The sequence below is a fragment of the Lipotes vexillifer genome, unplaced genomic scaffold (assembly GCF_000442215.2).
Source record: "Lipotes vexillifer unplaced genomic scaffold, Lipotes_vexillifer_v1.1 scaffold1237, whole genome shotgun sequence".
Lineage (NCBI taxonomy): Eukaryota > Metazoa > Chordata > Mammalia > Artiodactyla > Lipotidae > Lipotes > Lipotes vexillifer.
This window is the reverse complement of record NW_006771447.1, coordinates 451893-476290: the sequence shown is the minus strand read 5'-3', so window position 1 is coordinate 476290 and position 24398 is coordinate 451893. Positions and strand designations below refer to the sequence as shown.

The window sequence follows — 24398 nt, the reverse complement described above, 5'->3', positions numbered from 1 at the left end:
CCACTCCCGCTGATTGCCAGGCGGGACAGCGATTCCAGGAGCCCGGCTTTTGCTCCGCAACCCCAGCAGGAACCATCCTACTGTAGCCAATGGGAGCCAAGAGGCGGGGCCCGGGGGGGGGGGGCGGGGGGCGGCGGCGGTCTCAATATTATGCTGCTACGTTCCCACTGCACGAGCTACCTCTGCTTTCTCCTGTGCCCTCCTCCAGGCAGCCACCACGGGCTCCTCTGTCTATTCTACTGAGGTGAGCACACAGGGCCTTTACTGTTAGTCGCTGCACGGAGGCAGGCTGAGGAGAGCCACACTAATGTCCCCAGCTCCTATAGTCAGCCTGCTCTCTGATGTTCAGCCCTAGCCCCACTCTGAGATGGGGAGCCTTCTTGAACTTCTTGCTCCCTTCTTTAACTTGTGAGGGTGACCAGCAGCTCTGTTCAGCAACCGTAGGCAAGGCCACAAGCTGGTCATGGTGTAGAAAAGTAAGCGTTGTCACCACGCCTCCCCAAGTAGACCTGAGAGGAAGGAAGGACAGGAATGTAGGTTCGCGTCCTTGTCCCTCACTGCTAAGAGGTCAGCTCTCCTTCCTCTAGGTTGCTGGGTCAAGCTTAGTCGCTTGGACTGAGGTACAGAAGGAAGCGCCCTCCCCACATGAGCAAGGGAAAAGTACACTGCTCACCAAGAAGATGGGGGCAATACCTAGTTATCTCCCTCCCTGTTACATTCTAAGAACAGGAGCCTCTTGAAACCACGTGTACTTTCCTGTATTCTGAAGGGAAGGCAAACCCTGTGAAAGGAAAGTGGGGTCATATCTAGAGAATGAGGCCCTCCCAGGATCAGTGTCTTTGAAAGGAGGCAGGTCTCAGACGGGAAGCTGAAACCAAGACAAAATGGCCTCTCACTCCTGTTCTGAACCTCAAGTAATTCATGTGAAAACGGGAAGTCCGGGGTAACGATCACATTAGCACACATCCGTGATGGCAAGGCTCAGTGGTAGGAGAGAAGAGCCTCGGAGCAGAACAAAAACTGCATCGAGGAAACAGCCAGACTATCCACACACTTGACATCTGTGATCCCTTCCCCATGAGTTTCCTGTCTCAGGTGTGTCACGGGGACTCACACAGAGTCGTGTCTGTACTTGCAGCAGACTGGCAGGCCTGAGGGATGGCGGCAGCCCCAAGCCCCTGCTCTGTTTGGGAAACAGGAACAGCCTCAGCATCCTCTATCTGTGCTCCTGCCCTCACTTCATCCTCTCTGGTCCCACAAAGAACATCATGAGACACTTTCAGCAGGTAATATCCAAGCCTCAACAAGCCTCCCAATAACAGAGCAAAAGTCTCCCTTCTTCTTAGATCATGAGGTTACAAGGAAAATTTTAAAATCTACTTACTGTTGTTTTACATACATACAAACCAACAAATGCATTATCCCGGCTCCTTCTCCTTAAGAGCGAGAAAATGAGCAAGATTCACGGGGCCATCACAGTCCCCATAGAGGTTCCTTCTGTCACCAGCTAAAGAGGAGCACATGCTGAGAGTTCAGGACCAGTCCTCGCGCAGAATGATCATCAAAGCACAGCGACAGCAACTTTAAAGAGCTTAACTTGTTGCTGGTATCAGGCCGAGTAAAATCTGTCAACGTACCAAGGAGGATTTAAAAGACTGGCCTGATCAACAATGGCGACGACAAAATGAAGCCAAGAGCTGCAAACACAGTTCCAGGGTCCAACCAGGGAGGTCAAGACAAGTCAAGGGGCTGGCAGTCCCCTCTCAGAGGCTCGGGCCAACAGCTCCCCAGCTCCTCCTGAGAGCAGGGGGCAGGGTGACATTCGGGAGGCTGTGCTGGCTCAAGGGAAAAGGAGACTCTGTGCCCCCCGCACAAAGCCAGAGAACACCCTCTCCCCTCCACGAGGATCAGACCACACAGGACTCCACAGTTACTGACAAAAGGTGTAAATGTTCATAACGAGAAAATTCATATGTGTTGAGAAAACTTAAGCCCTCTGTTCCTGAAGTTCTTTGTTGGTTCTCAAACAAGAGACTTTCCGGTCATGAAAAAGAATGTAAAGCAATCTCACTACAAAAAAATTTTCATAAAAATCCCCTCTTTTTAAGATGTTGTCATCAATTATGCCAAAACAAACCTCTGGATTCTGTCTAGGCCTAAATCCCAGCTGCTTTTATTTCTTAGGAATGACATGTTTGTTTTGCTCTCCTCAAGTCACTTAATGGTTGCCTTTCCTATCAACCCACTGTTTTAAATGATTTTATCAAGACTGCCAAAAACATATAAGGAATAGAAAACTTTCCACGTATCCCTGGTAGAAGCTGGCATGCCCCCACCTCTGTTTCCCTTTAAGAGAACTTACTGCCATTGGGAGGCCTGTCATAACAGACTCACCAAGCAGAGTTCTCAGTCAGTCTGTGGCAGGAACTTACCAATTTGACACTGGAGGGGACTTCCTCCCTGCAGGACACCAGCTGTACCTTCCATAACCCTCTACCCTTCCCCGCTTGCTTTTTGCTTCACTTCCTTCCCTTGCTCCCTCCACTACGTTACTTTCCAACCTCTCTCTCAGCCACCTCCTCCTCCTCCTCTATTGCAAAACCCCACTGGGCCCTTTTTCACTTACCAGCAAAGCTACATTTAAAACATTTTGCTCCCTAACAAGAGTGAATCAGCCCATCTGATCTTCATCAACAGGTATGGGGCCACAAGAAATGGTCTGGTTGGGCTTGTTTGCTTTTAAGCCAGAAGGAACTTGAGGAAGGACTAGAGAAGGAGGGCAAGATGCAAAGAGGGCTCGTGTTTACAACGGACCTCAAATTAGATTTATCAAATCAATGACTTAATCAAAAAATGGGAAAGGAAATACAGATGGCTCTTAAAACATCAGAAGATGCTTGACCTCTCTCACAACAAGAAATACAAATTAAAGCTCCAATGAGAAATACCATCATCATCAACAACAAAGCGTTTAAAAAAAATCAAATACCCATGTTGGCAAAAGTATGGGGTAACAAGCATGCTTACACATCGCTGGTGGGAAAGCAACCTGGTAAACCTCCCTCCTAAGATGGCAATTTTGCTGAGAATTACAAATGCACATGCACTTTGTCCCAATAATTCTTCTTTTAGGAATTCATCCTCACACATATGCAGGAAGAGGTTTGTACAAAACTATTTGTGGGAGCAAAGGGTTGGCATAACCTCATTGCCCGTGGGCTCGTATCTGATTGAGTTAATACTGGTACAACGATAGAAAGGAACGTGGGCAATCATTAAAAGAAGGGAAAGCTCATTATGTGCAGTAAGGGGTATATGGAAGGAGCAGGCAGAGAGGAGAGCCACACCATGCATGCTGGCATGTGCAGACTATCTGTCAGTGGCTCCCAACAGTGGTTTCCTGTGAAACACAGAAGGAGAGCAGGGACCCCGGGCAGGAGGGACACAGACTTTTCATGAAGACCCTTTCCAACCTTATACCACTTAACCATGAACAGGTATTTCCTAAATACAAATTTATTTTTAAAGTAACATGAGACTGAAAGTCTAAGAAGTACAATAAAACTGCACAACCAACTGTAATGATTTTCCAATTCTGAAAAAACTGGTAAAGAAATTGATTCCATGGGTCATGACCTACATTTTTAACAATGAAATAAAATAGATGTCAAAGTGCATCTGACATGATGATTAAGTCTTTGGGGGAATTTTTTCTTTCAGTTGTGTGTGTCAATGAACTGAGTTTCAATGTAAAAACTATTTCTTACAAAGGATCATGGTCAACATAATTTGCAAGTCATTGCACTACTGTATTTCTACCAAAAAAACATAACAAACAAACAAAAATATCAAAATAAGTAAAAGAAAAAGAAGATGGCGAAATCAAGAAAGCATGTTAGGGATTTCCCTGGTGGTCCAGTGGTTAAGACTTCTCCTCCAACGCAGGGGTTGAGGGTTCGATCCCTGGTCAGGGAGCTAAGATTCCACATGCCTCGCCACCAAAAAAAAAAAAACCAAAACATAAAACAGAAGCAATATTGTAACAAATTCAATAAAGACTTTAAAAATAGTCCACATCAAAAAAAAAATCTTAAAAAAAAAAGAAAGCATGTTACATTGTCAGCACAGAGATTTTGAAAGTGAAGGGCTCTGACAGCTATCAAGAGAGAGGTTTTTCCTCTATAAAGATGGCATTTGCCACCTGTATTAGATTTTTATTACTATGTTAACAAATTACCACAAACTTAGTGGCTCAAAACCACAAATGTATCATGAGACAGAGAGCCTGACAGGACCCTCTGCTCAGGGTCTCCCTTCTTTGTGGAGGCTCTGGGGAAGAATGCACTTCCACGTTCATTCAGGCTGCTGGCAGAAGGCAGTTCCTAGCAGGTTTAGGACTGAGGACCTGTTTATTTGCTGGTTGTCAGCCAGGGGCTGCCTGCATTCCCCATCCATCCCTCCTCATCTTCACTCTTGCTTCCAATCTCTGCCACCAGCCAGAGAAAGCTCTCTCCCTTTAAGAGCTCATGTGATTCCATTAATACAATGATCTCGTCAGCAACGTCTCATCATAGTGACAGGCTCTGGGCATCAGGGTGGGACATCTTTGGGGGGCCATTTTAGAAATTCTGCTTACCAGACCACCTTACCTTTACTTTCTGCTCAGGAGGTTACTAAATGCTACCACGCTCCTGCCCCCAAACCAAGAGAGAGTGATTGGGTCCTTACTGCTGCTCAGCAGGCCTGACTTCATATAATAAAGCCAAATAGAGTCTCACTTGGTGTTTAGACACTGCAATATACAGACTGAGACTGCATTTCGGCAAACCTTCTGCTTAGTGCAGAATTTCCTCTGTGAAAAGAAATGCTTCATTAAGAGAGAATCTGATTTCTAAAAATAAACACCCAGTTGTATTCAACTTCCAAAATGATCTACAATTAAAGAGGAGAGGCCAGTTCTGTGGCTGCTCTGATACACACATGTTGACTCCTGATGAAGGGCTGGGCCAAGAACAAGCTTTCACAATAGCAAATAATTGAAACTGACCGCTAAAAAAGTCAATATAAAATACGTACAATACAGAATTCATGGAGGAGAGTGTACAACAAAAACCACTGAATTCTAAAATGATTTCCATTATAAATGACTCTCAGCTTTGTCTAGCAACTAGCACTAACACTGAATTCTTTTCTTCGGTGCCCTTTTAGAGAGAGTGGAATTATGTGAATAATAATATGCCCCCAGCATAAGGAGGGGCCTATGTCATAGCACAGCTACAGGGAAGACAACAGCTGAAGGGACTTTCTCATGGCTCATCTTACAAAGCAGGTCTTTAAGCTACTGTTGAGAATATTGCAAACATAACTTGTTTTCAATAAATTACATTGAAGACAATGATTTCTGAGCAAAGATGGCTTCACATTCCCAGAAACTATAAGTGTTACCATATAAAGGCCCCCAAACCACCAGAAATACCATGGTGAAAGGGCTGGGTTTCTGAGTTATTTAGTACTCAAAAGGACCCTTTACTACTACAGACTTCCTTTAAATATTTAACTTTTTAAAATAAATTTTTAAAAATAAATCTATTTTATTTATTTATTTTTTGGTTCTGTTGGGTCTTCGTTGCTGCGTGCAGGCTTTCTCTACTTGTGGCGAGCAGGGGCTACTCTTTGTTGCAGTGTGCGGGCTTCTCATTGCGGTGGCTTCTCTTGTTGCGCAGTGCAGGCTCTAGGTACACAGGCTCAGCAGTTGTGGCGCACGGGATTAGCTGCTCCGTGGCATGTGGGATCTTCCCGGACCAGGGCTCGAACCCGTGTCCCCTGCATGGGCAGGCGGATTCTTAACTACTGTGCCACCAGGGAAGTCCCTAAATATTTAACTTTTCAAGTATAACTGAAATGCTTTTTTTTTTTTTTTTTTTTTTTTTTTTTTTTGCGGTACGCAGGCCTCTCACTGTTGTGGCCTCTCCCGTTGCGGAGCACAGGCTCCAGACATGCAGGCTCAGCGGCCATGGCTCATGGGCCTAGCCGCTCCGCGGCATGTGGGATCTTCCCGGACCGGGGCACGAACCCGCATCCCCTGCATCAGCAGGCGGACTCTCAACCACTGCGCCACCAGGGAAGCCCTGAAATGCATTTTTATTTCCAATCGTTCTTTGAGAAAATTCTAAGGTGGTAGCAAAAGCATTGGTTTCTGACTCCAAAGTCCTCAAGTCTGTGTGTGTTCCTGGGTCACTCCACTAAGCACACCACCTCCCAACAGCACACCACTTGGAGCGGGAATTTAATCATTTAAAAATCAGGTCCACAGGGCTACTATGATCCACAGGGCCACTATAATCCACAGGGCTACTATGAGGAGCAAATAAAGTCAGAGGTGCAGAAATGTGACACACACCATTCTTGGAATGCCTCCACTGCGAAGAAGGCTACCAGGTGGACTACTACTGCTTGATGGTCTACAGAGTAAACTTGCAGGTATATTTGTGATGAAATGCCCCCATACCAACAGAGGCAACCACTGTCCACTCACTGGGATGAGAAAAGTTTCTGCCCAGGCTACTCACCTGGCGGGTGAACCTTTGGCCTGGGAGAATGCGACTGACAAGGAACACAGGAGACAAGAAAGATGACCCCAAACTTAATGTTAAGGCTCTTCCTCTAAAGCCAAATGTGTTAGGTGACAAATGAAATCAGTTATCTCTTTAAGCACACGCCCTCCCCCACCCACAATCTAAAAGAATATTCAGAGACCTGCTTGAAACCCCTTTGCTGGCCCCAACGCCCCAAGCCCAGCCTCCCTCTCTGCTCTGCGACTCGGCATTGGTCACCGAGCACTCCACAACCTCTTGCTCCTCCTAGGGATGCTCCCACACCCCACCCAGCACAATTGGCCCTTCCTCAGGTTTCTCCTCAAAAAGGGCTTTTCACCCATATTATTCATTGTCCTTGTACCCTGTTCATTTCTTTCCTGGCACTTGTCAAGGTTTATAAAAAGATGTTACTGGAACAATATGTTCACCAAGAAGCTGCTGCTCCTCAGCCTTGCACAATGCCTAGCACACAGGAGGTGTTCAATGAACACTTGTTGAATAAATAAAACAAGGACACTCTGGAGTAACTGTGTCTCTTTTAATATGTCTAAAACAGAGGTTCTCAAACTTGGTCTCAGGACCCCTTAACACGCTAAAAAAACGGAGGCCCCCAAAGAGCTTCATTCTTATGTTTATGTGGGTTTCATCGACCACATATTAGAAATTTGTAAAACACAAGACCACCAGCACACATTCCATTAGTGTCAGAGAGAAGATGCCATCTTGCATGCCACTCAGTCTCTGGAAATTCCACTGTACACCTGTGAGAGAATGAGAGTAATAAAAGCAAATAGTGTCTTCGTATTATTATGAAACCGGTTTTAACCTTCTCCCTCTCCCCGCCAGGAGATCCAGAAGCAAACTGAAAACTGCTGGTCTAGAGTTTCAGCCAAAAATTAAACTGTAACCAGTCAGAAGGCTAAAAAAAAAGAAAAGAAAATATGGTCAGTCAATCTTTATAAGAGGGGAGCCAAACAGCAAGACACTGACCATGGAGCTCCATCAGGACCCAGAGTGAAGCTATGTGGTGTTCATGACACACGTGAAGCAGGCTGTTACCACTTGATGCCATTCAACTCCACCAATTCATTCTCCTTGTTTCTACTGCATGAAAGTAAGTATCTTGTCTTTGGGATAGTTGTTTTCTTCAGTATAAATTAAGAAAGGCACATTCGCCTTATACTTAACCCATAGGTCTGAGTAACCTAAGTCTGTCACTGGTTAACTCTGTATTCAGAAACAGAGAGAAGCAGGCCTTGGTTTTGACAATCACACCAAGGTGTGTGGCCAGCAAGCCACCATCCTAAGGCTGTATTTACATCTGACATGTGACGTTCTGCTGTATCTCATTCCTACCTAATGGCAACATTAACTAGAAAATATTCAAGAGCTCCAGGAGAGTCAATGCTCAAATTCATTGAGATTTGCTTGCCGAACAACAGAACAGCAATAATTTTAAGTGCTCGTTAAACATGTCCAATCTGACTTCTACCCAGGAATACTTGATTAACCAGAGGCAGGCACATAATGTTCATGGTATCTGAATAAAATTATGCAGAGCTCTAAAATATTCTGCCAGGTACCAGTCTTCAGAAACTGCTGGAGCTTAGTGAACTTGCTTGGCTACAGGGAGGAGGGCACCCATGCTCCAGGCTTCATGATGGATGTCTAGCTTGCTATTGCCATCACCCCGTGGTAAGCGCTGCCAATCATGAACTTGTTCAAGAAATTGTGTCACCTGGACCAAATCCAATTCCCTGGGTTGAATAAGAATGCTTCCCTAATGGTAAACTAACGCCATGTCTGTGTGCTGCCCTTTCCCCGCACACAAGCCTCCCTTGAGAGGTATCAGCAGAGGCTCAAGAAAGCCCATCCCCCTCAGTGAACCTGGCCTAGGCCAATTCCTTTTATCTTAAAAAATTCTATTTGGACAGAGTGAGTTTAAGCCGCCTCAGGGAATTCTAACCTTCTTCTAAAGGGTTTTAGGTCAAAGTACCGTGGTCCTCACTGGAATGGTCCCAACCAACACAGCCCCAGGGTTTACAGGTACCTTGCAACTGGGTGGCCAGGACAGCCATCACTCTCAGTGACCAAGGCTGCAAATACCTGCCTTTCATCTTTACCTAAAGAACTGGATTTCCCAAGAAGGTGACAAACCAGTTTTCTACTACAGTTTAACCCCATTCTGGCCAGCTCCTTTTTACCTTTTATGTCCTGCTTTAAGTATCCCCTCCTCAGCCATACCTTCCCCGAGCAGCCCTTTTAACTTCGGTTCCTCATAATTCTGTACCTTAGCCCCTTTTTTTTCACCTTCATAATAATTGTCTGCAGGTATTTTACGGCACTCTGCTTATTCCTCTCTTCTCTGTTTAGTTCAGCATTCAAAGCATAATGTCTTGCACACAGTTAAGTGTTGGACAAAATCTGAACTCACGCAATACTCCTAAACGCTGCACTGGGCCTCCTTGTATACGTTACAGCTGAGGATACTTTATGTCGAGTGATGAGACAGCTTGCAGGTGGTGGGCAGTGGTGGTACAACATCCCTGGACAGGGAGTCACGTCATCTCACCCTAACATGGCAGGCCTTCCAGGAGCAACCTCCATGATCACCCAAGTCCCCCGAAGGCTGTGTCAGTATCTCGCTGCATTCCCCCCACCAGCCCATGCTCCAAGTCACCCTGGGAGTGAAGGCCACCTGTCAGCCAGAGGCTGAACATCACTCCTACAGCAGAGACCCTACCTCTACCCCTTTCCCTCTCTGTACCACACAGCCTCCCAAATCCCCTCGTCTGTCAGAGCTCTAGTTCACAAAGGGCAGAATCAGGACCAGTGGTGGGTGATAGAATAAGAGTTTAGGCGACACATCGAAAGAACATTTTGTACTAGTTTTTTAACAGGAGCATAATGCAGACGGCAGGTGACTGACTGATGTGAGCACAAACTAGCCTGAAATCCAGCTAGAGGCTGAGCTGGCAGGAAAAGTCTCTTGACAAGACAGCAGAGATCTCAGGTAGCATAAAACATGTCCATGGTCTGACTTTCTTTGTATCTTCCATCTCAAGGGTATGAAGCATCTACTTAAGTATGTTTGCTACACTGAAGATAAAGAGTTTTACATATCTTGGCCTAAAAGTAGCTTCAAACAACAGGCTCATTCTATAAATACAAGAAAGAACTGCATTCTCAAAAACTAGTTATCTTGGGCTTCCCTGGTGGCGCAGTAGTTGAGAGTCCGCCTGCCGATGCAGGGGACGCGGGTTCGTGCCCTGGTCTGGGAAGATCCCATGTGCCACGGAGTGGCTAGGCCTGTGAGCCATGGCCGCTGAGCCTGTGCGTCTGGAGCCCGTGCTCCGCAACAGGAGAGGCCACAACAGTGAGAGGCCTGCGTACCGCAAAAAAAAAAACAAAAAACTAGTTTTCTTGCACAGCAGTCCTGCCCTCTGTTCTGCAGCCCCATTTAACTGGTTCATGCCTAACATACTTAAGGAGGCTCACATTTTACAACAAAATTTCATGCTGAGGGGATCACTGGGAAGTTAGTGGTGTGAGCACACAAGACTCCCCACTCCTGAGGTTTTCTTTTGATCCCAGTTAAGTGTGCAGGAACTCCTGCTGTGGAAATGCAAGAAACCCAAATCTTCCTTCTGCTCTGTGGCAGAAAGCTTTGAGGCTTTCACAGTACCTTTGTTTCTAAGAATCTGAAAGTGTGGAGCTAAAATTTCTTTTTCAGAAAATTCCAACCCTGCCTACAGGAAAGCTCCATGTCAGTGGCCTTGTTTGTTTTGCTCATCATTTTATGCCAGCACCTAGAGCTCAGTGCCTGGCACAGAGAACACACAATAAAAATGTGTGCAAGAAGGAAAAAAGGAAAAAAGCCAGAGTTTTGATTAGATTTCTTAATTTTCACCCCCAGGTGATATTTATCTTAAAGCATATACAGGCATACTTTGGAGATATTGTGAGTTCAGTTCCAGAGCATTGCAATAAAGCAAGTATCGCAATAAAGCCAGTCACACAAATTTTCTGGTTTCCCAGTGCACATAAAAGTTATGTTTACACTATACTGTACTCTATTAACTTTGAAGTAACATTATAACTAAAATAGAAAGTACATACCTTAATTTAAAAATACTGTTAAAAAATGCTGACCATCATCTGAGCCTTCAGCAAGTCATAGTAGTACCATCAAAGATCACTGATCACAGATCACCATAACAAATATAATAATACTAATGAAAAAGTTTGAAATATTTAGTGAATTACCAAAACATGACACAGAGACAAGAAGAGAGCAAATACTGTTGGAAAAATGGTGCCGATAGGCTTGCTCAATGCAAGGTTGCCACAAATGTTCAGTTTGTAAAAAGCGCAATATTTGAAAAGTACAATAAAGTGAAATGCAATAAAACGAAGTCTGCCTATGGTTCTGTCTTTGATCAGTAATGACATAATAATAGCTACCATCAAGGACTATCCTGACCCAATCAACCTAAGACCACCAGGGTTCAACCAAGTTTGACAAGAGTCAGTTTACTGACTCATTGCAATGAGGAAGCTGTCCCATGGCTCCTTGCCAACATTATCCCTAAGTCTCAGAGCAAGCCTGAAGGTTGTATAATTACCCTAATTTTACTCATCAAGAAATTAAAGTTCAGAGGAGTATCCTTCCTCAAAGTCACATGGCTAGAAACCCTTGTCCACCTAACCCTCTAACACCCTCACAGAGCAACTCAGAAGGCCCATGCCCCAGGCCTGTGACAAGCCCAACAAACGTTCCTCTAGACATTGTAAGCCATGAGTTTACAAACTTTTTTAACTATAGGAGGAAACTTTCCTTCAAATAAAATCTTACTAAAACCATAAACAAACAAGAAACATATATCTGAGGCACAGGATAATAACATCCTTCAGAACTGCTCTTAGCCATTGAAGCAAGGCAATGAGTGCTACTGTGCGCTTTTAAAATGTTTAATTCAACTTAACCAGACAGGCCATTTAGATCTACGCCTTCTTACTTTTCTCTATGCTCATATGTTGGACAGCTCCTTCAAAAAGTGGTAGGGCAAAACTGGCCATTTTACTCAGACAGTAATTATCTACCACTACACAGTTCTATAGCTCCAGCATTCCTGGCTGAAGGAACAGCAAAAGAAAAGAAAAGGAGGTTGGAACAGCAGAGAGTATTTGGTAAAAGGTATTTATATGAGGTGGCTGAAGCTACCCTCCACTGGTCTGGGGGAAGGTCAGGTCAGCAATGAACCAAGAAGCACTCTGTAAATGGCCTTTAGGCACACTAAGCACTGTGGACTTTTCTTTTCATGCAAAATTCAGTGGCAGAATGACATGATTAGATCACAAGTATGCCTAAGAACAGATGATTAATGTCTTAAAGGATTTTCTACATTCTACTTTTAATTCAAAAGTATACTATAGAGTGATATGAATAAAAAAACATTTGGCATATAATGTCACTGTTTATTTTAGAGAAATTAAGAGGCCTGAGACAGCAGAATAGGTTTTGCCACACTATTCAGATCTGCCTGTCAGGATCTGACATAGACATGATGTGAGAGAAAATCCATCTTTGCAAGGAACCTTCATAGACACACCTGTATGGACAACGGGTTGGCTAGAGCCCATGTCTAGGCTGAGAGATGAGCAGTGCATGGGAGCAAGCTCACGGCATGGGAGACACCGTCTGCTGGCTCCGGGGTCACCCCTAGCATCTGAGGTGCTCCCGGCAGGCTACTCAAGTGACTACCCCACAGGTGTATCAGGTGCTGTTGGCTGCTGATTCACCCCTCTGCCCTCCTTTTCCTAGCCACGTTCCAGCTGGCGGGGGTCTTATGATCCAGTTCTGGCCAGTGAGATGTAAGCAGAATTCAGGCAGCTGAGGGGCACTTCTGGGAAAGCTTTTGCCTTCCTGTTGAAAAGGGTCACTCTCAGCGGACAGACCACAGCCAGGGTGCCTGGAGGTCCAGCTCCCACCTTGAGATCAAACATGAGGATGACAACGTGCCAAGGAAGGTGGCACAAAGAAAGCGGAAGGAGCCTAGGTCCCCGGCAACATCTGTGAGCACTGCGTCAGCCCTGAACCATCCACCTCCAGACATCTTGTCATCAGAACAACAGAAATCTACAGTTATTTAAGTCAGTAGAGTTGGTTTTTTATTACCATCAGGCAAATGCATTCCTAATTGAGGTGACAGATTCTCTGGTGACTCTCTGAGATTTCTTTTACCTGAAAGTAAACAATTTCTACTGGAAGAAATGGGGTTTTCTCCTATCAGTCACTCCCCCCAACACACACTCAGAATTGCCTCACTAGAAAAATATAACTGCTATATACCTCACATGGTCCCAGAGCGGATTAAAGTAATGAACTGATAACTTTATGTCTTTAAAAGAGAAGAGTGTAAACACATGCCAGGTATAAGAATATAAAAACCCCAAGCTACAAAAATAACATATTTCAGTAGCACTCTACCTTAGAAATGTTACTTGAATGACTCATGGAATGTCCCAAAGTCTTCTCATGCTGCAAAAAACCAAACAGGTGTTAAGTATCAAGCTTTGATTAAAATGGGCAAACAAGTAATTGAACATAACAATCCTACTAACAAATCATTCCCTCAACTAGAATTTGCTGTGCACAAACTATTATGCACCAGGCCAGCTATGAGATACTAGAGAATTTAGCAAAGATGAATAAAACAATAGTCCTTGCCCTAAAGGAATTTATTAACAAGAAAAGAACAGGAATTTGAAACTAACTGTAAAAATAAGATGACAGTAATAAGTATCTTAAGAAGCATTCAAGTGGAGGTTCAGAAGCAAGAAGCTGCGTGTTCAGTTGTATACCATGTGGTCTATGCGATGAGGAGCTGCTATAAGATGTGGAAGGGGAAAGCAGGACAGATGACACCACCCAGGCTGTCTGGCTGCAAAGTGCTGGGTACTCTGCAGGGATACTGCACAGCTCACACCTACTCCCTCAAGCCTGTTTGTCCTCCTGAGTTAGAGAAATCTGAGAGTCCTGCTGGCTTCCTCCGTCTCACACTCCTCCACCTTCAAGTCACAAAGTCTTAAAAACAATTCTTCCTCCCTAATGTCTCTCAATCTCAAATCCCATCTCCATTTCTACTGTCAATGCCTTCGTTTATGTTCTCTTCATTTCTTCCTGTAATTCTACCTGCTCTTTCTGCTTTTAAATTGACCTCCCTGATACACAATTGTTACAGACTGAATTGTTAACCTCCCACCCCCAATTTATATGTTGAAGTCCTAACTCCCATTACTCACAATGTGACTACATTTGGAGGTGGTAATCGTTAACATTGTAACTATGTTACAATGAGGCCATTAGGCTGGGCCCTAATCCAATATGAATGGTGTCCTTAGAAGAAGAGGAAATTAGGACACAGATATACACAGAAGATGCAGGGAGAAGATGGCCATCTATCTACACATTAAGGAAAAGGGTCCACAGGAAAAACCAAACCTGCTGACACCTTGTTCTTGGACTTCTAGCCTCTAGAACTGTGAGGAAATAAATTCCTGTTGTTTAAACCACCCAGTCTGTGGTACTTTGTTATGGTAGCCCTAGCAAACGAATACAATAATATTCCACACTATAAACTTCCAAAAAAAGCAAATGTTCAAATGTAAATCTGATTTTTAAAAATAATAAAGTAACCTTCCCTGAATCCACTCAGCCTTGCTCTAAATCAAATGAGTTAAATAAAAAAACTACTACAAATGGAAGAGATGATCTTAACGTGTATTTTTAAAATTATTCTCTTTTTCAGTTCACACGCCATGCAATAACCATGGTGAAGATCAGAGAAGGTTGAGATGTAGGTAAAATTCTTTGATCAGAAGGAAGTACAAAGGAGCTGGTGGATCATTTAAAAACTCCTTTGAGGAAGAGCTGATTCCATTCCACCAAGGCTCTCCTTAAAGAGAGCTGGCCACCAAGAAAATTTTGACTTTCTCCTTCCCCTCAATCCACCAAGTCGCAGACTGCCTTGACTTCTGTACACGTGGCTCCTGAACATTTGATATGACTAAAATGATGATGAAGAAGTGTTTCAAGATCTCCCAAGTAGCCTGCAGTCAGCACGCGTTTTGGCAATGTTGTCTTCTTTGTCTTTATAGCAATGTGTTTGTGTAATTTTGGGAATAATTTTATTAAATTCTCCCTTACTTTATAAATCTGAGTAGGAATAGAAGTTCAAGTCTCTTAAATGTAATACAATACAGACAGTGTTTAGTCTCACAGAATGTTTCTTGGTCTTAAGTTCGTCAATTAGATAGTTACAAAGGAAAAGAAAAAATTATAAAGTGTGTTCAAGGTGTTGGCAGTATATCACCAAAATCTACCTCTCTGGGAAATGAGTCCCTCTGTCCACAGAAAAGGTAAATTTGTAATCATTCAAGTTTCATTCATGAGTCAAGAACGTATTAGGGACAAACATACGGCACTGCTGTGAAATCGGACTTAAAGGCTCATCTGCTGGCGATTTACTACTAAATTTTAATTTAGTCTACTAAATTAAAACAAAGATACCATATGCTTTGGATTATTTGTACAGAAAACCAATTATAACCACTATCAAATTACCTGCTACCTTACAAGAAATGGCCAGTTTAACACCGTCTGGAAATCTACAGAAAAGTTCTGAGCAGCAATAATTCACTTCCTAGACCTTCTGACATTCATCATTCCATAAAGAATGGTACTGAGTTAGGGAGAAGCCTAGCTGTTAAGCTAGGTAACATTATAAATCCAGACTGAGATCTAAAGGTTGCTCTTTACTTTATGAACTTGAGAAATAAATTTAATGATGTAAAGCCTTTATTCTGTCTTCCTTGTTAGAACAACTCAATATTTTACATGGTAAAATCAAACAGCCAGCCCCAGAAGATACAGATGTTTTAAAGGCTGAAAGCTGTCAATATTTGGTATTGCTTCTCCACTACTTGGTAGGAAATTAACAATTCAGTTTCAAAAGATCATATTTTTGGGTTTTTTTCCTTAAACACTGCTACATTTATTTGGACTTGCTGAAAAGAAGCAAATCCCAGGACTCGTTCAAGTCAGTTTCTCATTCATTCCATACTTATTTACTATGCAACTGCCATATACAAACAACTGTATCAGTCACAGAATATCTAATTCCTAGGCCTGTGCCAATGTTAACATTACCACAGAAGTGCCCTGAAATAGTGTTTCAATGAGGAATGTACATCTAGGGAAAAGGTGAAGAATGACGTAAAAAAAATCACATACATAAATTACATCAGGTAGAGTGGGTGACACCATTCTCTCCTACAGTCAGAATGTCAAGTTTCCGAATGAGAAGAAGGAAAGTTTGCCAAACATCAATGTTGAGAACTGGAATGAGGCATAACAAAGAGAAAAAGAGTTCCAATCCAGTTCAAGCTGAAATTAAGCTTCAATGCCTAAGTGATAAAAAACCCTGGCAGGGCCTCCCTGGTGGCGCAGTGGTTGAGAGTCCGCCTGCCGATGCAGGGGATACGGGTTCGTGCCCCGGTCCGGGAGGATCCCACATGCCGCGGAGCGGCTGGGCCCGTGAGCCATGGCTGCTGAGCTTGCGCGTCCGGCAACGGGAAAGGCCACGACAGTGAGAGGCCCACATATGGCAAAAAAAAAAAAAAAAAAAAAAAAAAACCCTGGCAAATTATCTTCACACAGTCTCTAATACGTTCCGTCACTGCTCAGTGGGTCCCAGCATCCTGTAACCCTGGGAGAGACGAGAGCCTCACTGCACCCTCCTTCCTCAGAGAGGGCATGGAGATGTCACACTGCTATACCACACACCTCCCCCCGTGTCTGGCTCTCATCTCCACATCTCTTTATGGACTCTTTTTGTCTACATTGAACAAGAAGCCTCCTCAGAACACAGCTCCATGCCCTCTTCTCACTTGTTGTCTCCCTTAGACCAGTCCTTCTGAAACTTTGTGCACTTGAATTACTTACGGATCTTGCTAAAATGCAGATTGTTAGGTCTGAGGTAGGTTGAGATTCTCTGTTTCTTATAAGCTCCCAGGTGACTCCCATGCCGCTGGTCCCCAGGCCACACTTTAAGATGCAAGTCTGATTCTAAATCCCAGGCCAGAATAATCCATAAAGGCTATGACTCATTTTTTATAAAGCAAATCATGACTACTGAAAAGGTAAATTTCTGTGTAAAAGATGGCAGTGAGCTCACAATTGAGTTAATACAAATAAGTCAGTCAGGGAACAGATTGGAATAAATAGATTGGAAAAAACTGAGTCAAGGTGTGAGAAAGGAAAGTTTTGTTAATGTAAAAAGTTACCAAACACAAAGATAAAGAGAAGCTCTGTTGAAAAATATGGGACATTTCACAATTTAATCAGTCCTGTCAATGATTTTGCAAGTCCATATGTGACTCCAATAAAATGTACCTTGCGGGTAGAGCCAAGATGCAGAGCCTACTGAGACCAAACATGCCCTGGAAAAAGCCAAGAATTAACAAGAAGACAATGAGGTGAGGTGTCTAAGCAAGTTTTGGGGACTCTGTATAAAGTAGTTAAACAAAAGAACTTCATGTGGCAGTTTCCCTGAAACTCTGAACATGACCAGTCAGTCATTACACACACACACACCAACTTATGTGTAACAGACATGGGTAACTGTCTACCCAATATCCATCACCACCAACAGAACTCCAACTTTATTCTGAGCAGCAACAGACCCAACCAAAAGTTCTCAATTTCTCACACTATTTTGCAACGAAGGGTAAATATGTAAGAAAGTTCTCTCTAAAGATATTGCCCTTGAGGGTTTCTGGGAAAACATTTTCCTTTCCTGAAACTGCTATTCCTTTCTCCAGCATTCCTCCTGCCCTCAGCCACCCTGGAATATATATGCCATGCCAGAAGGAACAGCAGTACCTTTGGTCTCAGGACTCCTTCACAACATAAAAAATTACCGAGGACTCCAAAAACCTTTTGTTTATGTGGGTTATATCTATTGATATTTACCATAGTAGAAATTAAAATGGACAATTTAAAAAATATGAATCTCTTAATTCATTTAGAATTAACAATAAAACAAATTAAAATAAATAACATTTCTATGAAAAACAACTATTTTTCCAAACAAACAACTAAAGTGAGCAGAGTAGCATGTTTTTACATTTTTATGAATCTTGTTATTGTCTAATTAATAGAAAACAGCTGGATTCTCGTATCTGCTTGTGCCTTCAATCTCCTCTAATATACTGTTTTGACTGAAGTAAATGAAGACTATTTGGCTTTATACAGTTACGTAGTTAGAAAAGGAATATGTATTTTAATAACCATGAAACAATTGTGGATATTATTCTTTGTACTACACAAAAACTCAACAGTTACCTGGCATTTAGATTCTGAAATGATATTAATGAACTTTTTTTTTTTTTTTTTTGCAGTACGCGGGCCTCTCACTGTTGTGGCCTCTCCTGTTGCGGAGCACAGGCTCCGGACGCGCAGACTCAGCGGCCATGGCTCATGGGCCCAGCCGCTCCACGGCATGTGGGATCTTCTCGGACCGGGGCACGAACCCATGTCCCCTGCATCGGCAGGCGGACTCTCAACCACTGCGCCACCAGGGAAGCCCAATGAACTTTTAATATTCCATTAAAATCAACTGCCCCATCTTTCTTTAAAACAATCTCTTAACCATGCATGACTTTATAACATCACACCTTGGCCATTTAGAGATTATTGGCTCACTGAATTATGCAAATCTCCAAGATTGACACATTTTATTATGCAATATCAAAAACCCCACACTCATTAATATGACCATCAATTGCATCAGAAGAATCTTTAATTATTGAAAAGCTACTAAGCTCACAGTGATGGATACAAGTTTTCTGAAATTCTAATTTTTGCTTAGAAACCTCAAATTTGGCAACAAAAACTGTTGCTTGCTTTCCTTAAAGTGAAAGATTGGCTCATTAATTGAATTTAGAGAAAATGTTTGCCAAATACCCAAGTCAAAATAACTATAGTTTGACTGTTATTCTTTCAAGTAAAAATTATATTCCATTAAAAAAAGTAACTAGTTCAGGCAGCAACTCAATCATACAAGTGCTTTGCTCTGCACTTTGGTATGCAGTAGAAATGATTTATACCAGAGATGCAAAGAAGGAATAACACATGATCTCTAATGAGGAGAATAGTCGATTTAAAACTGGTACACATGTTAGCATCAGCAGAAAAGGACATCAAAATACTATTATAACTGTTTTCCAAATGTTCAAAAAGTTAAAGAGATTTAAGATATAAAAAACAATCAAATAAAAACTTCCAAAGATAAGCAAACACTGAAAACGCTATACAAAGATATATAGTTATTAACACCATAGATAAAACAAAAAGGAATTCTTAGAAAGCATTTGATAGCAGGAAAAAGAGAAGAAAGAGGGAGTGGGGTAAGAATACATGATTTCTCTCTGTATCATTTTTTACAACTATTTATGAATGTACAGTTATAATATAAAAGTTTAGCTATATACACGTACATGTGTATGTATTTATGTGTGTGTGTGTGTGAAGTGTACAGCTTAAACACCCTAATTAAAAGGCAGAGATTTTCAGACTGAAAAAAAAAGCAAGACATAACTACATGCTGCCTACAAGAAAAACACTGTAAATATGTAAATACAAATAGGTTAAAAATAAAGGATGGGACACCAATAACAAGATGACACTAATAACAAGATAATAGAGGTGCTGAGATCTGATGGAGACTTTAAGCAGCCATTATAAATATACTCAAATGAGCAATCACAACAATCTTGAAGGAAAATGGACTCAATAGCAGAGAGTTGACAGAATAAAAGAATCAAGAACTTAATAGAAAAAGTATTCAATTTAATCAACAAAGAGGAAAAAAGATTTTTTAAAAAATATGAACAGATCTCAGGGATCTGTGAAGCAAAACAGTCTAACAGTCCTATCAGTAGAATCCAAAAAGTAAAGAAGAATTACAGTGCTGAAAAATATTAGGAGAAATACTTGCTAAAATTTTCCCAAGTTTGGAGAAGGAAATACACCTACAGATTAAAGAAGGTGAATGAACTCCAAAAAGGATAAACTAAAAGAAATCCATGCCCATGATATCATAATCAAATTGCTCAATTTGGGAAATAAAGTACAAGAAAATCTCAAGTTTAATATTTTATTTTTCTGCAAAAGGGGAATATTAGAAAGTCCTAATATTTGCTTTCAACTAGACACCTTTGCCCTGATTTTCCCAGCCTTGCCCTTTAGTAGGATTGGTTCCCACTCCCAGCTCTAGGAGTGGGTGCTGACTGGCCTAAAACAATCACTGTTGACAAGAGATTGCCTATCTATCACCACTTAAATCCATTTGGTCAATTCCCACATTAGGGTCTGTTACTTGCAACTCTCCAGATCCTGGTGCCAAATTCTGTTACAGTTAAGTTGCTATCCATTTATTTGTTTCTAATCAATGGCATAGGCTGCTAACTAATGCCAGTCTTGGTCTAGCCACTGTCTGAGCTAGGAGGGAATTTCTGTTTCCTAGCAATTCTGCCCCTACTCCTTGCCACAGTAAATGGTTGAAGGCCAGGATAACATTAATTCCTTTAGGACAGTCAGAGCCATCTCTTAGAGCTATCCTATTCAAACCACATGATTCTCTCCTATTCAAATATCCTGGGATCTGCTTGGAAGGGAGAGAACGTTGGCTCTCTACTATATTTGCCTTGATTTGTTTACCTCTGATAAATTATTTTCCATTGGGAATTTGGTTTTATGGTCTCATCATCTTTATAACCTCTGTATTTCTATAAATGGGTTAATGGGTAAGACTATAGATAATCTGATTTGTTAGTTTTTTCTGTTTGTCTATTTGTCTGTTCAGAGCTCAAGTCAATTAAGAACTCATAGCCACAGGAAAAAAAACAGCTCTTTGATACAGACCAATGAATTTTGTAATTTTATGTTTACTCTTGACCCATGGCTGAAATTTTGGAATTGAAGCTATAAGCTTTGTGTCTGCATGTCTATGTGTCTGTAATTCAGAAAGGTCTTTAACTTTCATTGTGTGAAGATGTAATAATTTTCTACTTAGGGATGGTATTAAATTAGATTATAAATCTTATTAGATTATAAAATCTCTGATATTAAGGGAATCTAGAACCAGAAGCTGACTTATATAGGTAGTACTTGTATAAATAGGGTATTCCTAAAATTCCTAGAAAGTAGGGAAGGTGAAATTCTAATACTTTCAGTGTGCTAGATTATAAAAACATCCCTACAGAAACCAATTCAGAAATGTCTTAAGAAGTCAGATTAACATAATTTAGGCAAATTTTTGGCAAATGAGACTGGCTTAATATTTATAGTTTAATAAACATAGCTATGTCTTTTCTGATTTATCAGTGTTAAGTTAAAGCACAGATTTTTATTCTATCTGGGTATTTTTCCTAAACTTGTTAAGTTTTCTGATTGAAAAAACTACCATTACCTCTACCTAATGTTTAAAATTATGAAAAATGTAAATCTGTGTTTAACCAAATCCAATCATTATTCTGATGAACTTATATTTGGATGCCTAGAATATTTATAAAGTGAGAATACTGAAACATTTATTAGTAAGCATAATATTAAATTTACATACTTTTGCTTCACATTTCTATGTGCTACAAAGAGACTGCATCTTTGAATCTGTTAATCTGTTAAACGTGTTCAATTTTTGCCTCTACAAGACTTGTATAAGAATATGTGTAGCTATAAAAAGTTGTATTAATGCTGGATGTTAGCTCTGCTACTCTGCTAAAATGATGGTGTGTGATAGCTCACAATTATCCACCCTCTAGTTTCCTCTGTGTAACAGAAGTTACTTTGGTTAAAAGTCGAAACTAACACATGTGAATGAGACCACTAAAAGCAATGGTGAACAAGAGGTACAACTTTATGTTCAGTAATGAGATGGGTTTTTGGTTTATTAAGGGGAAAAAATAGTTTTGCCCTAAAATAAAAGGGCTGGTTATTCCAGAATGAGAAGGAACTTGTGAAGAACAAAACAAAGTTGTAGAAGGTTTGAGGAAAGGGAATTTTATTTGCCCTAACCCAAGCTGGCTCATTCCTGATGGATTAATTAATGAGATTTCATAAAAGAGCTTGTAATTCCTTTAGTATCAAATATTATGCTGATGCAAAACTAGAATTTTATTTTAACTGTTAAAATTACAAATTTTCTGGATAATTGGTCTTCTCTCAGTAAGAGGTTATTCTTTAACCTCTTTATCCTCAGTAGAGTTATTCTTTACCTTCTCTACAATATCCCTAGGTAACAGACTCTGTGTTTCATCAGATTAATTTTCTGTGCTTTTTATGTTAACTTTATTATGTCCTTGATTTAAGGAGAAAACAAAGGTTTCTCACTTACGAAAGAGTTAAATTCTTTACAATAATGTTACCTTCTATGCTTATTTTTCAAATGTTTATTGTCACTTTAAAATGAGTAGTCACTGGGCTTCCCTGGTGGCTCAGTGGTTAAGAATCCAATGCCTGCCAATGCAGGGGACATGGGTTCGAGCCCTGGTCCAGGAAGATCCCACATGCCGTGGAGCAACTAAGCCCATGTGCCACAACTACTGAGCCTGTGCTCTAGAGCCCTCGAGCCACACCTACTGAGCCCGCGAGCCACAACTACTGAAGCCTGCATGCCTAGAGCCCATGCTCAGCAACAAGAGAAGCCACCTTAATGAGAGGCCTGCACACCACAAGGAAAAGTAGCCCTTGCTCGCTGCAACCAAAAAAAAAAAAAAAGAAAGCCCACGCGCAGCAACGAAGACCCAACGCAGTCAAAAATAAATCTATAAAAAAAAAAGCTAGAGTAAATATTAAAATGAGTAGTCATTGTTTCTCAGATACCCATGATCCAATTTCTCTTTTAAATGTTCAAATCTCCTGAAAACTTTTGGTTTCTTGTCTTCACAGAATCAAATCCTAAATGAAATCAAAATTTCATGATATCTTTTGCTCCTAAACCTGTCTTTGAGATTTCCCAGGGGAGCCCTGAAAAATCACAAAGGTTTATCTTTTCATCCTATAAAAGGAAAGGTACTGAGACTAACTAGGTTTTCTTGATTTGTTACTATTGATGAACTGCATGGGAAGAGTTATGAAATGAGAAGAGATCTGTCAGTACTGCGCTGTCATGATACATTTCTATTTATCAGAGTCCTGATGCTGCTCTGTACTCTGTAGTTGTTATCAGACATGATTTCTGTTATTTTTTTTAAATGTTAACGTGGTCACTACTTTAAATATTTGAATCTAGCATCTTTTGGCCAATGGTTTTCAGTTGGGGATTCCCATCACCTACTCTGGAGTTTCATTAATATACAGAAAGTTTAGGACCTGTTTCAGACTTACTGAATCTCTTTACTTGACAGTCCTGATATATTTGTGTTATATTCATGGTACATTAATGTCTAAGGATTATTATATCTGAAGATTTTTTTCTCTGTAAAGTTTATGCTCATTCATTTTTTTTATAAATCAGATGTACTGTTCATTGCATTCCTTAAATATAGTTTATTATGTTTATAATTATTTTGTCTAAAATTTGGGGGGGACTGACTTATCTTGTTTTGCATGCCGAAGAAATAGCCAAATTTCCCTGCCAGTTACATGTTTCTGGAAATAAACACTCTCATAAGACATTTCATTTTTAAAATTATCACTAATAGAGTAAGCACAGCCATTTTAAGTATTCTGCCATCTACAGTTATTTTCTGTTTGTTTATTTTAGTCTGGTGTTGCCCTGAAAGCTCTTGCAATCAGCTACAGGCTAGAGGGCTGTGTCAGAGGCCCATGGAAAAGGACTATGCCAGGTGCTTTTGCATACAGGCTTCTGATGGCATCATTTAAACAACTCTGAGACCATACCAGTGAGCTAAGTCATGATTTCCAGAACTCTTACCAAGATTCAGTGCCATAAGAACTAATCGAACAAGGTTAAATGAATTGATGAGGGAATATTGTTAGTTTTGTTTTAAACATTCTTGATATTGTTTCAATGTTCTATTTCCTAAATATATAAGGAAACCCTTTCTCTTTCCTTTAACTCACAATAATTTAGTAGACTCTGCTTTTATAAAATGAAATGAAACCCCTGTCAATGATATCTTATTCTCCCTGCCTGAGCCCTCCAGAATTCATAACTCTTATTGCATATTCTTATCTTCATAGCAATAAAGTTACCTGCATAGGTTCAATAAGAATCTGTCCTCTTTCTTACTAGGACATAACTGGAAACTCTGATTTTGCAGCTAAGCTCACATTTAAGGATGGTGCTCATTCAATCAGATATGACCAGGCATATTTAAGGAACTCAGGTTGTGTTTTTCAGAGCCCTTCTTGGGAAAACTGGCTTACAAGGTTCCCAGCCTTACAGACAAGTAAGGAAAGCCACTTCCTGACAAGCCTAGGAAACAGAGTATTGGGGGGACCTCAAGAAATTAGGAAAATTTATAGGTGCTATAAATGAAATTTGATAGCAAGTTCTTGGTTTGGCTTCCTAATGTTAGGACCACAAATAATGAGGCTTTAAAAAAATCCACTCTGATATTCCTTAGAAAAACTTCCAGCAAAGCAACTTAAGAAGGCCCATGAGGGAAATTAACAATCTTGTTGTCCCTATATAAATAGGCCAAATCAATCCAATAGGATCTTAATTTTTTTTTTTTTTTTTTTTTTTTTTTTTTTGCGGTACGCGGGCCTCT

The 24398-nt window shown here is 41.1% G+C and overlaps 1 protein-coding gene across 2 annotated transcripts in view; it reads right to left on the bottom strand.

The window, feature by feature from the left end:
* MARCHF8 (membrane associated ring-CH-type finger 8) overlaps positions 1–24398 on the bottom strand; it is a 60441-nt gene that overhangs the window by 7740 nt on the left and 28303 nt on the right. For both annotated transcript variants that reach the window (XM_007446785.1, XM_007446786.1), the window contains exon 2: positions 13087–13137. In XM_007446785.1, coding sequence (XP_007446847.1) covers positions 13087–13137 — 51 coding nt within the window. The remainder of the gene's footprint in view (positions 1–13086; positions 13138–24398) is intronic.